The sequence below is a fragment of the Talpa occidentalis genome, unplaced genomic scaffold (assembly GCF_014898055.3).
Source record: "Talpa occidentalis isolate TD23 unplaced genomic scaffold, MPIMG_talOcc4v2.1 talOcc4.9, whole genome shotgun sequence".
Classification (NCBI taxonomy): domain Eukaryota; kingdom Metazoa; phylum Chordata; class Mammalia; order Eulipotyphla; family Talpidae; genus Talpa; species Talpa occidentalis.
Window position 1 is genome coordinate 7,849,081 of NW_023605305.1, and position 16,216 is coordinate 7,865,296.

The following is a 16,216-nucleotide window of genomic DNA, read 5'->3' on the forward strand; positions in this document are numbered from 1 at the left end:
GGGAGCCCTGGGGCCCGCTGCGAAGTCCGAGGTTGAAGGGTGGGGTGCCCTGGCCCTATCCGGCGCTGGAACCCATCTCCCGCCCAGGCTGCACCCTCTTGGAGACCCGGGGTGCAGCCAGCCCCCCTAATCCCCGGACCTCAACTTCTCCCCTGAGATAGCCGAGAGAGAGCCTCAGACCCTCCTCTGTAACCATTCTTGGTGGCCTGCGGGGTAGAGCTGGAATTTGAAAGGCACCCCTGGTTCCCTGATTTGGGATTTGCGATTTGCGGGTCGCTCCCACCCAGTGTTCACAGCACACTGCGTCCTGCCCTGCCCTTCCTGGAGGCCTTGCAACGCTCCAGAGAAAATGTGCTGCTATCACCCGGCCCCCGGCCCATACGACCCATTCGGAAGTGGCCACGGGGCTACGGTGATTGAAGCTCCTTGGCTAGCAGGACAGCTGGTGTTAACTCGTTTTGAGTAAGAACGAATTGACAGAGTTTTACACGTTCACGTTACTTTCTACTCTCTCTTCAGCCAGGGGAGTGACTGCGCAGAGTGAAATTAAGGTGGAGGAATAGTGTCCCACCAGACAGCTGAAGAAATAGAACTTAAGTTTCAAAAAAGGCACTTGGGCTAGACGCTGAAGGGGAAAACGAAAGGCAGTTGCTGGCAAAGAGGACCAGCCAGCCAGTGGCACCGATGATTTGATGGCAGGAGAACATGGTACTTTTGAAAGAGGAAATGTCTTTTCCCCTAGGTTAATAATAGCAAACTTAATAAGATTTACTTATTTTTTAAAAAGGATTTATTTATTTTTTAAGTATACAAGAACTGGGGTACAGGCCAGAGCTGCGGGGGGTGTGAGGATTCACCAGAGACAGAGTGGGGAGCTGAACAGGCGGATCTACTGAAACACACCACTGAGGGGAACAGTGGGGAGTCAGGAGAGGTCTGCTGCACCATGTGGGTAGCTCCCTGGCTGGAGATCAAACTCGTGCTGCAGTGGCTGCGTCCAGCTTCATCGTTCTGCATCTTAGCCCCTTGTGCCACCAGGGAGGCCCCTAAAATTTGCTTCTTATGGTATGAAAGCATTGATGTTGGTGAGGCACCCCTAGGTGTCAAACGTTTACAAATATGAAATAAAACTGTGTGGCTTATTTTTATTTCTCGTGACCTCGGGTGAGAGCTTTCCTTCCTTTCAGAGGACAGGCATCCTGGTTTAAAGACTTGGTCATTGCATATCTCTGTCAAGAGACAGGCAAATGCAAATACCCCACCCCAGCCAGTGTCCCTGCTCTGGAGACCCTATCTGATCACGTGATTTTTGCCTTTCTCTGCAGTCCGACACTTTGCATTTCAGTGACCTTTCCACGGAAAGGAAAGGAAAGACACTTTGATTCTTTGAGGTGACGTGCGAGAACCTCATACTGTGTGACATGTGAAGGACATAACTCAGAATTCAAGGATCATATCAATGACTATCAATATTCTGGAACTTACTGCAGCCTCTGAAAAATTTGTGTTTAAAATAAAACATGTATGAAACTTTGAAATGCATCAAAATGTAAGATGGATGGATGGAGAACAAAATGGATAGATATGTGATAAAATAAATGTAGCAAAATAGCAATTTAGTATCTTTGTGGCAGGTGTACAGGAGTTAGTCACTTCTTCCAAGTTTTTGACATTTTTGTAATAAAATCGGGGTGGGGGCGGGTATATGCAGAGTCCTGATTATATGACCAAGCTATCATGTGGACACTTTGTCTCTAGAAATCATCCTTTTTTTTAATCTAAGTATGTGAAGAAATGAAGTGCTTTAAAAAGAAAGTACCACTGATAACCATGGCCTCAATGACTGACTTGGCTCTTGTAGGCAGCTCTTGGATTTAGAATTCCTTGCATCAGAGTTTGGAATTTAAATGAATGTTTAGAATTCCTTGGATCAGAATTCCTCAGATCAGAGTTGGAGATGCCCAAGATGAATGACAGAATAGTAGTAAAACTATTCTTTGTGTGGTGGCATTTAATCCTCACAAACCTTTTGGGACATTATTAAGCCCATTTTACTGATGAGGACACTGAGGCATAGAAAGAGGATGAGTAACTCGCTCAAGGTCTCAGAGTTGGTAAGTGGTAGGTTAAGAATAGTGACAGTCGATATATGATGGGTCATACTCATCTTAATGGAAAGGTTAAGATTAATCTTAATGATCAGAAGATAATTAAGTTATCAGAGGAATTACCCATGGGATTGTACTAGCTATTGTTTGTCTGTGCTGAGTTACATAAAGGGCTTCCTTTGTTTATCAGAACCAAGCTTACCTATGGTAAAACAATTGTCTCAGGGCCTCCCAGTTGGCCTAGGGTGATGTCTCAGCATTTTCACCACTAAGGCTTAAGTTCGATCCCAGGCCAGGGAGGTGACCCACATGGCGCAGCAGACCTCTCCTGTTCACCTGCTGCTCCCCTTAACAGTGTACCCCACTCTGTCTCTGGTGACTCCTCTCACCCCCTGCACCTCTGGCCTACATCCCAGTTCTTCTATACGTAAATAAATAAATCTTTTAAAAATGATATTATTAAATAAAAAATAAATAAAACAATAGTCTTCAAAATGTGCAGAATTATAACTGTGATCTTGTTAAGGCCATGTCTCCACTCCTACCTCTGCTGACTCACCCCCTGGATGTCATGATGTCTTCCATTCCCTCTAAATATGACATTACTGAGTGTCAGAGGACTGCAATTTCTAATGCAATTTTTCTGCCTTTATATAGGGCAAGCAGAGAGCATGAAAGCCTATCTAAAGAGCACAGATGGTTTTTTTGTCCTGAATAAAAGTACTACGATTGGCAGGCACAAAGACTCAGACCTTGTTTTAGAGGTAAGATTCTTCCTCCCATTCCCTACCCTCTCCATCCCCTAATCCTCTCCCAAAAATCCTGGTTGTTCTGTGGACCCCACAGCCTTTTGAAACACACCCCCCTGTGATATGCCACCTAAGTAACCATGTGCCAATGGATAGCTTTCCCTGGCACAGGCAGTGGGAAATAGGACGAGCTCTCTGTCCTCTGCTGCCCATGTCGGCCATGTCCCCCTGCATTGTCCCCTGCAGCCTGATGGGTGGTTTGGAAGGTGGGTCAGGCCTAGAGGGCTGGTCTCAGGCAGTGGCCTCTCACCCTTTCCAGAGCTTGGGCCATTCCGAGCTCACCACCCTCCTCCAAGCAGTGAATCAGGGTAAGCCCTGGGCTTAGCCCCAATGTTCTTTCACTTTATTCTCTAGTTAGCTGTGGTTTGGTCCAGCGCCTCAGCTCACTGACAGCCAAGGAAGTTGGATGAAAGAAAGGAATCATAAAAAACAGTGACTTTGAACCCTTCTAAATATTAAAAAGGGTTAAAATATTGAAACGGAAAGAAAATCTGTAGCTATGAAAAACAGGTCTCTCTCTGACCTCACTCAACAGATTTTTTAAAAATTTTATTTAAAATAATTGTAGGTTCACAAGAAATTTCAAAATAGGAAAACAGGAAATGGGACGTGGTGAGAAAGAGGTGTTCGGGATGGTTTCCCAGTTTCCTCCAATGGATTACATGTTATGTAACGATAGCAATATCAAAACCAGGGAATTGATCGAGTGTGTGTACAGGTCTAAGTGTTTTATCACTTGTGTGGATTCGTGTAGAGCCATCAAATGTAGACCCATTCCATCATCAAGCTCTCGCTTGGGATATTCCTTCATAGTACTACCTCTCTATACCCCCAAATCCTGAAACCAGTAATCTCTTCTCTAACTCAAAAATTTTTATCATTTTGAAAATGTTACATGATGGAATCATACAATATGTGACCTTTTGAGATTGTTTTTCCCCCACTCATCCTGGAGTCCATTTAGGTTATTACTTTGTCCCTATTTATTGCTGAGTAATATTCCATGGCATGAATATACCACCATTGTGTAACCATTCATTTGTTGATACTTGCAACTTTAACTGAACTTTCTAGAAGAATTTTTGTAGGTTTCTCGGGATTTTGTGCATAAACAATCATGTCATCTGTAAATAAGAACAGTTTTATTTCCCATTTTGTGACCTGGATGACTTTAATTTCCTTTTCTTGTTTTATTGCTCTGGCTAGGACTCCTAGTACTCTGCTGATAAGAGTGAAAAGAGTAATATAAATCTTTATATTTGCTTGTTCCTTTATATTTGCACTCAATCTTCCACCATTATGTATGATGTTAACTGTACTGGTTTTGTAGATGTTTTCATCAAGTTGAGAAAGTTCCCTACTTTATTCCTAATTTTCTGAGAGTTTTTACCATAAATTCCAAAGATTTAAAAATAACTCAATGGACCTCTCTTTTTGTGATTCTCATCTATGTTTTTTTTTCAATATTTATTTATTTATTTATTTATCCAAGCACTGGGTACAGTCAGAAGCGCGGGAGGGTGAGAGAATTCACCAGAGCCAGAGCGGGGAGCAGAGCAGGCAGAGGGACCGAAGTACACTGCTGGGGGGAGCAGCGGGCGGCAGGGGCGGTCTGTGCGCCATGTGGGACTCTCCTCCGGTGGCCGGGGAGCAGCCGGGGATCAAACCGATGCTGCAGAGGCTGCGGGCAGTTTCGCAACCCGGCGCTCAACCGCTGCGCCACCGGGGAGGCCCATCATCTATGTTTTGATCTCCCTACAAGGACACAGAAAAATCTGTTCAGTACATGAAGTGGGAAAAAGAAAAAGAATTGCAATTTCTTCCTTATCATGGCAAGGGTAGATCTTAGGTAGATTTACCTCCTGTCTAGCCAAAGTAGAGACAGAGACCTCTATTTTGAAACTGACACCATAGTCATTTTTAAAAGCCCAGGTGTGGGTGATAGGCAGAACTGAGCTGAAATCTCATCAGGCCGCTCTCTGGCTATATGACTTCAAGCGAACTATTTAAATACTCTGCATTCATTTTCCCTGTTTGTCCACAACTCACCTCACAGGATGATTATGCCCAGCACTCAGTACTAAGCACGTGGCACCATGATCATTATTACCATCTTGTAAAAAAAAAAAAAGGGAGTTGGAGAAGAATCTGAGATTAGCGCTGAGATGAGTCACTGATATGAACAGTTTGGAAAAGGGAACTAATGTGGAAAATTATTATATAGACAAGAATTGAGTTGCATTTGTTACATAAAAATGATTGACTGCTCACTGCTCCTTGGACTTCATTTAAGGAGAAAGTAGCCACGGCCAGCAGCAATCACACTGATTTATGAAGGCATCGGCTGCATTTGCAGAAGGGTGAGTTTATATTAGCTCCCCGGAGAACAGATGATACATGAGTTGCCAAATGTTTTGTGAATAGGTTTTTGATGGGCACTTCTATCTTTCAGATAAATCCTCTTCCCAGCGCTTAAATGGATTTGGGAGAGGAGTTATGCTTTCAGAAGGGCTGTGGGAACACAGCCTGCTCTGAAAAATTGAAACCTGCAGACTTGACAACATCTTCCAGTTTTATAAGACAGGAGGAGGTGAAAACTGCCTCTTTGCTGACTTCATTAGCCTCTTCTGATTAGAAGAATCACCCTTGATCAGCTCCCAGCTACTCTGAGTAATAATTCATCAGTCAATTTATAATTTATGTTATTTGTGCCACAAGAAATCATTCTACTCAATAATTACAGTAGAATGTATAATACAATATATAATACAAAAAATTCACCCTTGAAATTACCCAGAGGTTATATCTAGCAAATAAAGAAGACTGTTTTGTTTACTGGATAAATCCTAAAGAACAAGAAGTTGTGCTTCTAAAGAGTTTGTGTGGCTACACAATGTTTTGATGGTTGAGATCATAATATTTTGATATCACTTGTGCTGATCATGAATGGTAATCACATGCTTCTTGATTTTTAAAACTTGGGAGAAAGCAAAATATAAGCAAGAAAACCAAAGTCACCTGTAATCTTAGGACTCAGGGAAAATCATTATTGATATTTGCAGGGTTTTCCCTCCAGTCTGTATGGAGTTCGGTTTCCCTAGTAGCAATTGGAAGCCATTTTTAGCCGGCCTGGGCTTTACTGTTATTATACTCCTTCAGTCACGCCACAGATATTTACCTGTCGCCTAGTGCAGAGGCAAGCCCAGGATGTAGCAGTGGCAGGATCAGGCAAGGTCCCTGAAATCAGGCAGTAGTTAGGAGAGAGACATACGTCAGAGGACCCAACAAACGTGTGTTTGTTTCCATGTCTGCATTGGGCACCCAAAGGAAAGGAATATGGAGGGCAAAGAGGACTCAACTGGACAAGCAGAGAAGGGAGTGGCATGTGCAAAGGTCCTGGGGTGGAAGAGAATATGAGCATTCAAGGGACTAAGAGAAAACCAGTATGTCTAGAAGTAGAGTGGGCAAGAGAGCTAAGAGGCAAGTGGACCTCCTTCATGCCACCCAGAGGACTTGGTGTTCATCTGAGGAGTAAGGAGAAGAAAGCACTGAAGGATTTTGAGCAAGGGGGAGACCCTGATTGCCAAGGGCAAAGGGAAGATTTCATCTCTCAGGGGGCTAGAAAACCTCGAACTTGCTCATTTCAGAACTGAATCTTGTGAATTATAGTTTGTGTAATTTTTGATGTCACTTGTGAATTATGGTCTTTAGAGTTGAATGTGGCTTTTACATGCTACTGATCAAGGGGTTACAATCTGCCAGAGTGAAGAAATATCACAAGTCAACCATTGTTGAGCTTTTTATAGTATAACAGTTCCCGTCAAACCTGAGCCCCTACACAAATATAGGGACACTATAGGGTAAGGAAAAAGTATCAGGCTTTTCTGCCCTCCCGCCATTAGGATAGATGAGGGAACCCTGTGGTCCTGAATGCATGCCTGATGGCGGCACCTGAAGTGGGTACACCTGGGCTGAGAGACTGAGTTTATAAGGGCGGCTTCACGGGGACGCCAGCAGAAGCCAAGAACGAACTGAAGCGAAGAAAAGAAGCAGAGAGAAGGCCAGAGAGCCCAGATAGAGTGAGGATTTGCTGGGGGCACCCCTGCCTGCTGTGTACCTGGTAAACCCCAATAAAAGCCTGCAAAAAAGCCACTGAGGGCTCCAGGACTCTGATACCCCCTTCACCCGGTCTGCTGGGTTTGAAAACCTGCTCAGTGGCCATTCCTGCCCTCGACATACACGAATCAATGAAATAGAATCAAGAGCCAAAAAATAAATCCACATACACATCAGCACCACACCTCTGTGCTCTGGGGTTCAGGTGGGGGAGGAATCTCAGGGAATTGGTTCCAGCACCTCTCTTTGAGAACACCCCACAAGTACTTCTCCCCCCACCACCACCTTCTTGACCAGGGTGTAGATTTAGATTTGGGGGAACATCTAAAATTCTAAATATCTGAAGTTCCTTGTGAGTTAACAAGGTAGCTGACTAAGCTAGGGAGACTTTATACTGTGAAATCCTAAGTGAGGATTTTCAATGAACATGAAAAGACTTTTCTCGTGATCCTCGCTCACCCCACTAGGGCTGCACCATCTAGTGGGGGATTTGGGTAAAGAGGAATCGTTGACCTTCATTTTCCAGGGAAGAGGTGCGCAGGTGCTGAAGCAGTCCCACAGGACTCCTGTCTGGGGGCACGGGAGCACCGCAGAGAGACCAAGCTTGAGCTGCCTCTTTAAAGAGAAGCCTGGGGATTTGCCGGGTGTTGCAACCACATGTGCAAGGTCTGCAGGGGCTTGGTGAATAATTTGACCAGGGAGGAAAGGCCTTATTGGTGCAACCTGTAAGCCAGCTGAACACACATTTCTCTCGTTTGCAGATGGAACGTACCCTCCCTACCCCAGCAAATCCCACAAGGCTTTTAAACTGGGGGGAAATGGCTTGTCTTTGTTATTTGGGTGGGAGAACAGGTGAAGCGGCCTCGAGGGACCAGTGTGTGACCTGGGTGCCAGACAGCTGATCCTAAGCCTGGTTCTGCACCTCACCCCCACCATGAGGGGTCTCAGACCAGTGACGCCATTCTCAGTGGTGAGGTCTGTGGGTGTGACCGTGTAGGGTAAAGAAAATATCAGGCTTTTCTGCCCTTCCGCCATCAGGATAGATGATGGATCCTTGTCCTGAATGCATGCCTGATGGCGGGCACCTGGAATAGGGTGTGGGCATAGGTAGATGGGATTCAGCTGAGCTAAGACTGTGCTTTTAAGGGCGGCGTCACGGGGGGACGCCAGCAGCACCAGCACCAGCAGCAGCAGCCGCCGCAGCCGAAGCCGAAGCCGACAAGCAGCAGAACGAACGCTAGAGAGCCCAGATAGAGTGAGGACTTGCTGGGGGCTGGGAGGCCTGCCAGCCTCCCAGCCCCCCAGCCAGCACCCCTGCCTGCCATATGCCTGGTGAACCCCAAATAAAAAACCTGCAAAACTACTGAGGACTCTGACTCCTCCTTTACCCGGTCTGCATGGGATCAGAAAACCTGCACTGTGCCCCTTCCAGCCCCTACAATTGGCGTAAGTCGGCAAGATCCATGCAGACGGGTATTGGAGCCCTCCGAAGACCTGGAGGGACTAAGGAGAACAGACTTTGCCTGTGACGACGCTGGAGGCACCATGGCGGTATAGAAGATGGATACGTCCACGAGCTACAGGATGAGACCTGGCGTGAAGGAGACGCCCGAAAGGACCAGCCAACGACACCGGAAAGGACCAGCCAACGACACCGGATAGGACCAGCCAACGACACCGGAAAGGACCAGCCAATGACCCCTGAGGCAGCAGGCCCTTGCTGAAGCAGGGAGAGGCCAATGGACTGATAGACTGATGAACTGATGATTTTGGACTGACAATCCTGCCAGAAGGCGGAGGACCTTAGCAGGTTATGTTTATTTTTTGAGAATCTGGGGGTGGCCAGTGGGCCTAGATGGCCAAAAGCAGCCTGTGTATGCCCAGTGGCCAGGTGGAGGAGAAAAGCCAACTGAGAAAGCAAAAGCTGGTACTGATGATAAGTTGAGAAGCCCTGAGCGGCTGTTAAGCAGCCTGGGTATGCTGAAGAACTGTGAGTCTCGTAAAATCACCTGTGGGTGATGCCCTGCTCATTCTTGAGCGAGGGTGAGGAGCTGAGGAACCTGTCCTTGGGGGACGGGTGGGGAATGTGGCTTGGGGTGGAGCCCAAGCCGAATGCAGAGTTTGGATCCCCTACCCATGTGATTGTGCAGTGGGTTGGCTTGAGTGCAGGGGTCTGTGAGTCGCATGGGTGGCCATGAAGGCCGAGTGTTGGAGCGACTGCAGACAGAAACCCTGAGGGTTGGTGATTACCCCCAACAGAATAAAATTGCCAATCCCAGAGCTAGTGCATCCTGGGGGTGGATGCTGTGTGCCTTGTAGCCTAGACGACAGCCAGAGAAGGCCAGGAAGCCTGACGGCTCCTGGTATGTTATAGTAGATGCCGTGAGTGATTCCCCTCCCTCATATGAGCAGTGCCTTCGGCAGCAGATTTGGTGGCTTATCTGCTGGTACCAATAATTGTCTTTTGCACTAGGTTGGTGCCCTGCCTGGACTTATTTGTGTTCTGTTGTATTTTGTTATGTTGTATTTTGTTATTTGATGTATTTGCTTTTGTGGGCCATGGCTGCATTGTTTGTTTGCTTAGAAAATTGTGTATATATGTATAGACTGTATGGCAGAAAACCCTGAGGGGGTGGACTGTAGGGTAAAGAAAATATCAGGCTTTTCTGCCCTTCCGCCATCAGGATAGATGATGGATCCTTGTCCTGAATGCATGCCTGATGGTGGGCACCTGGAATAGGGTGTGGGCATAGGTAGATGGGATTCAGCTGAGCTAAGACTGTGCTTTTAAGGGCGGCGTCACGGGGGGACGCCAGCAGCACCAGCACCAGCAGCAGCAGCCGCCACAGCCGAAGCCGAAGCCGACAAGCAGCAGAACGAACGCTAGAGAGCCCAGATAGAGTGAGGACTTGCTGGGGGCTGGGAGGCCTGCCAGCCTCCCAGCCCCCCAGCCAGCACCCCTGCCTGCCATATGCCTGGTGAACCCCAAATAAAAAACCTGCAAAACTACTGAGGACTCTGACTCCTCCTTTACCCGGTCTGCATGGGATCAGAAAACCTGCACTGTATCCAGTCCTGCCCCTTACAGACCGGAATCACAGCAGTGACCTTCTAGGAGCCTGAAGACGGTGAGCTGCTTAGAACAGTGCCTGGTTCATTTCGATCATTCTATTTGTTTTCCACTTAAGACAAAAGTATTATCGCCCACATTCTGTAGGTCAGCAATCAGGGTAGACTCAGCTGGCCACACAAGGTCAAAATCAAAGATTTGACAGGTTTACGTGCTTATCCCAAGTCTCTGGGGTAAATCTACTTGCTGGTCCACTGAGGTAGTTGGTGGAATTCAGTCCCTGAAGCTGTGGATTGAGGTTCCCCACTTCCGGGCTGGCGGGCAGTGGGCGGCCCTTCCTGACCTCCAAAGGTCGCCCACATTCCACAGCCCCTGGCCACTTCATCTTCAAAGCTAGAAGCAGTGGGTGGAGGCCTCTTGTGTTTACAATCTCCACCTCCCCTTGTGACTCATTTCCCCAACTCAGCTGAAAAACTGTTCTCTGCTTTTAAATTAGGTGTTGTTAGGTTAGCCCGGAATTATCCGGGATCATCTCCAAATCACAGATTAGTAACTCTGACTTCTGCAGTGTCCCTTGTGCCATATAAGGGAGGTTCCAGGAATGAGGGCCCATTCTGCCCACCCCAGTTCATACTCCAATGCTTGGGCTATTGCTGTGGCAGGGGAGGGGGGTGATTAGGGGACCCATTTGAGGACTTTTCCAAGGAATCAGTAGGGTCAAAGCCATGGAACATGGAGAAAGGTGACTGGATGAGCTGAAAGCGCAGTAAATGCCATTACCGTCCATTTTCTTCTAAGGTTTTATAGTTTTAGTTTTTATACATTTAGGTCTTTTATGCATTTTCAGTTAATTTTTTAATTTGGTATAATGTGAAAAGTCCAACTTCATCCTTTGGTAGTTACCCAGCATTGTTTGTTGAAAGACTGTCCTTTCCCCATTGAATGGTCTTGACACTCTTGTCAGGATCATTTGACCATACATGTGAAGGTTTATTTCTGGGCTGTCTATTTTATTCCATTGGTCTATTTGTCAGTACCACACTATTTTGATTACCATAGCTTTGTAATAAGTTTTTAAATCAGGACCTCCAAGCTTTCTTTTTTGCTTTCAGATTTGTTTTGACTATTCAGTCCCTTAGTATTCCATGTGAATTTCAGGATGGATAATTTACTTCTGCAAAAAATGCCACTGGGATTTCGATTGGGATTGCACAGAATCTATAGATCCTTTTTAATAATATTAACATCTTAGGCCTACCTGGTGGCGCAGCAGATTGAGTGCAGTGCTGTGAAGCTGTCCATAGCCCCTGCAGTGCAGATTCGATCCCCAGCCAGCCAGGGAGATACCCACATGGCGTGGCAGACCTCTCCTGTCTCGCCCACTGCTCCCCTCAGCAATGTGTTCAGTCTGTCTACCTGTTCTGCTCCCCGCTCTGTGTCTGGTGAATTCTCTCACCCTCCCATGCCTCTCGCCTGTACCCCAGTTCTTGTATAAATAATCTTAAAATAATAATAATATTAACATCTTAATAATATTAAATCTTCCAATCCATGAACACAAGATGTCTTTCTGTTTGCATGTGTCTTCTTTCATTTTTCCCAGCAATGCTTCGTTCTTTACAACATATAAAACTTTGGCCACCTTGGTTAAGCTTGTTCCAAAGTATTGTATTCTTTTGTTGCTATCACCAATGAAACTTTTTTTTCATAATTTCCTTTTCAGATTGTTCATTGTCAGTGTGTACAAATGCAATTGATTTTCATGTTGATTTAGTATCTCACAACTTTACTACTGACTTGGTATATCAGTTCTAATAGGGTTTTTGGTGTGTGGAATCATTAGGGTTGTGTGTGTGTGTATGTGTGTGTGTGTGTGTGTGTGATGTCATCTGTGAACAGTGGTGATTTCACTTCTTCCTTTCAAATTCAGTGCATTTTTCTTTTTCTTGTCTGACTGCAGTGGCTAGGACTTACGGTACTATGTTGAATAGAAATGGCAAAGTCAGGTATCCTTATCTTGTTCCTGATCTGAGAGGGAAAACTTTCACTATTGAGTACACTGCGGGCGATTCACACAGGGTCTTCATTCTGTTGAGACAATATCCTTCTATTCCTAGTTGTTTACTACTTTTATCATCAGAGAGTTTTGAATTCTGTCAAATGCTTGTTCTGCATCAGATAGCCCTATTTGTCTTTCCCCCTTTTTTCTGTTAATGCGAAGTGTTACATGGATTGATTTTTATATGTTGAACCAGCAATCCTGCATTCCTAGAATAAATCCCACTTGGTCATGGTATATAACTCTTATAATATGCTGTTGAATTCAATTTGCTAGTGGCTTTTGTTGAGGGTTTTTGCATCAGTGTCCATGAGAAGATATTGGTTTATAGTTCCCTTTTGTTGAAATGTCAGTTTTTGGTATCATGGTAACACTGACCTCTCACTTTACCTTTTGAGTCTATAGTCTCCATTTATAGGGGATAGTAATGGGGCTGTGATGCTGATGAAGTGAGGAGATGCACACCCAATGCCCAGCTCCGGAAAACCTCAAAGCAGCTTAGTTAACAACAACAACAGCTTCTGTCACAGTGGGACAGCTCAGCTCAACACCCAGCCTACATTAACAGAAGGGCTTCTGTCTAGTAGTACCTGTTACCAATTTTCCAGAGGAGGCAGCTGTATTGTGAGGAATCCCTAGGAAGCTCTCTCTTGGCCTAACATTTGGCAGACACTTCCCATTTTGTGGACTCATTCAAAACTTCCTGCTTGCTTTGATTTCTTAATAATGGCTTGAAAGCTTTTGAGGAATCGAAAGTACTGAGTCCTGGGAAGAGAAAAACAAAGGCCTCACAGAGTTTCTCTCTTTGGTGGGTTAGCAAGGGGTAGAGCACCAAGACATGTGATCAGTGGGATTGGTGATGAAGGTGACGTGGGTAGCATTTGCCAAAGAACTAATGTGTTTTAATGTTTTGTAAAATACTTTATTGTTTAGAACAGTTTAAGGTTTATAGGAAATGGAGCAAATAGTACAGCTTTCCCAGACACACACAGCTTCCCCTTTTATTAACATTCTCCATGTTTGCAGTACCTGTTACAAATGATGAGTCAATATTGAGATATTATTATTAACTAAAGCCTGTAGTCTATATTAGGGATCTCTCTATGTTGTACACCCTGTGGGTTTTGACAAAGATGTAATGACAAGTATCTGCTATTATAGTAGCTTACAGGATGATTCCACTGCCCTAAAATCCCCTGTGTTCCACCAGTTCATCCCAACCTATTCTGATCTGAGCACTTAAAACAACCCCTGATGTTTTTACTATTTCTAATATCTTATTTCCCCCAGAATTTTCTACAGTGCAAACCATACATTTGTAGCCTTTTCAGACTGGCATCTTTCACTAAGCAATATACATTTAAGGTTCCTCCATGTCTTTTCCTGGTTTGATAGCTCATTTCTTTTTTTAAAAAAAAAGATTATTTATGCATACAAGAACTGGGGTACAGAACAGAGGTGTGAGGAGTGAGAGGATTCACCAGAGACAGAGTGGGGAGCAGAGCAGGCAGGTTGACTGAAATCCACTGCTGAGGGTAGCAGGGGACGAGTCAGGAGAGGTCTGCTGCACCATGTGTGTTGCTCCCTGGCTGGGGATCAAACTCGTGCTGCAGTGGCTGCGGATAGCTTCATAGAGCTGTGTCTTAATCCCTTGTGCCACCAGGGAGGCCCCACTCATTTCTTTTTATTTGGATGTATCACAATTTGTTTATTCATTCACCTTTTAAAGGACAGCTCGCTTGTTTCCTGTTTTGGGCAATTATCAATCAAAATGCTTCAAATGTGTGTCTAAAATAAATGAGTACTTATGTCTTTTTATTAGTTTAAGTCTTCTTTGATTTCTTTTGTCAATATTTTGTGGTTTTCTTCAGCTGCAGCTTATGCATATTTTGTTAGATTTATAACTATTTACCTTTGGAGGGGTGCTAATGTACACGATATTGTGTTTTTAATGTCACATTCCTGTTGCTTATTGCGAATACATAGGAAAGCAATTGACCGTATATTAACTTTGTATCTTGCAACCTTGCTATAATTGCTTGTTAGTTCCAGTGGTTTTATTTTGCTTTGGTTTATTCTTTGAGATTTTCTACACAGACAGTCAAGACAGTTTTATTTCTTCCTTCATTCCCTTTTCTTTTCTTGTTGCATTAACTAGAACATCCAGTACAATGTTGAAAATGAAACAGTCATCTTTGCCCTATTCTGATCTTAATAGGAAAGTTTCTGGCTCTCACTATTGAGTATGATGTTAGTGTTAGGACTTTTGTAGTGTTAGGACTTCTACTTTGTAAGGTTGAAAAAACTCCCCCCATTCTTAATTTGCCAAGATTTTTTAAAATTATGAATGGGTGTTGGGTTATGTCACGTGCTCTTTCTTCATTGATATCATCGTATGGTTTTTCTTCTTTAGCCCACTGATGCGATGAATTACATTAATTAATTTTCAAAAAAAAAAAACCAACCTTGCACACCTGGAATACGTTTCACTTGGTTGTGGCATGTAATTCGTTTTATACATGGTTTCTATTTGCTAATGTTTTGTTGAGGAATTTACATCTATGTTCATGTGAGATATTGAGCTGCAGTTTCCCTTCTTTGTCTGGTTTGAGAATTTTAAAAAAAGTTGGCCTCATAGAATAAATTACAAAATGTTCCTTCTGCTTCTAGTTTCTATAAGAGATTATAGGGAACTGGTTTAATTTCTTCTTTAAATGTTCAATAGAATTCATTAACAAAATCATCTGTGTCTGGTACTTTCCGTTTTGGAAGATTATTAATTATTGATTCAAATCCTTTAGTAGATGTGGGCCTATTCAGATTATCTAATTGTGCAAGTTTTTGCAGATTATATCTTCTACAAAACTGATCCATTTAATCTCTTATCAAATTTGTGGACATAGAATTATTCATAACGTTCCCTTCATAATTTGTCCTTTTAATGTCTATGGGAGCAGTGGTGATGACATGTATTTCATTCCTGATTTTAGCAATTTGTATCTTCTTTCTTTTTTCTTGATGAGTCTGCTGGAGGCTTGTCAGTTTTATTGATCTTTCCAAACAACCAGCTTTGGCTTCATTGGTCTTCTCTATTGATTTCCTCTTTTTTTTATTTCAGTTATTTCTCTTCTAATTTTTTTTTCTTCTGCTTGTGTTAGACTTATATTGCACTCTCATTTTCTAAAGTTCTCATTTTCATTAATAAGAAAAACATGTTATTTTTTAAATGAATAGAACAAATGAGTGAACAGCAATCACTTACAGAACCTCCCCTTAATGACCCACATCCTATGCCATAAATTTGGTGTTTTCCTTACAAGAAAATGGACAGTTGTCACTTGGCAACTGACCTCTCTGGTTTATCTGGACCCTTTGTGCTTTAAGTCTTGCCACTCAAGACAACCCAAAGCCTATCTATGTGGGGTGCAGAAAGTGGTCAGTTCCCTGGCCAAACTCATGCCCCATCCAGACTCCCCCAAGTTCCCTCTGTCTCTGTGCTGATTCTGCCCACCCCCCAACATTCTGGACACCTAGTTGGGGTCCAGAGTCAGACAAATCACATATCTCAACCCCACCAAGCACTAGGTGTGTGGCCTCACTTAGCATCTCTGATCCGCAACCTGGTGATGCAGGGCGTGTGCCGCATTCTGGCAGCAGTGCGGGTGACACCTAGCTCAGGAGCCCCAGCGTTATTCCTGCTCCCTGGCCATGACCCTCCAACTCTTCCATTGCAGTCTGCTGACATCGACAACCATCACGCGCTCATTGAATATAATGAGGCCGAGGGCAGCTTTGTTCTCCAGGACTTCAATTCCCGCAATGGCACCTTCGTCAACGAGTGTCACATTCAGAATGTGGCTGTGAAGCTGTTACCTGGAGACGTCCTGAAGTTTGGGTCTGGAGGGCTGGCTTATGAACTGGTCATGGAAAACCCATCCTCGGTGAGTCCCGGAGTGGGGGGCCGCGCTCTGGGGGACTTGGGTGCAGCGGGGGACTCAGATGCGGCTGCGGGGTGGAGACTGGCCAGGGTGATGGTTGCGCGCTGCTGCGCACT

The 16,216-nt window shown here is 44.5% G+C and overlaps 1 protein-coding gene across 1 annotated transcript in view; it reads left to right on the forward strand.

Annotated features, from left to right (window-relative positions):
* Positions 1-561: 561 nt before the first annotated feature.
* Positions 562-16,216, forward strand: part of FHAD1 (forkhead associated phosphopeptide binding domain 1) — a 98,591-nt gene continuing 82,936 nt past the window's right edge. Inside the window, 3 exon segments of the mRNA XM_054691201.1 lie at positions 562-708; positions 2,766-2,872; positions 15,897-16,103. Coding sequence (XP_054547176.1) covers positions 693-708; positions 2,766-2,872; positions 15,897-16,103 — 330 coding nt within the window. The 5' untranslated portion in view covers positions 562-692.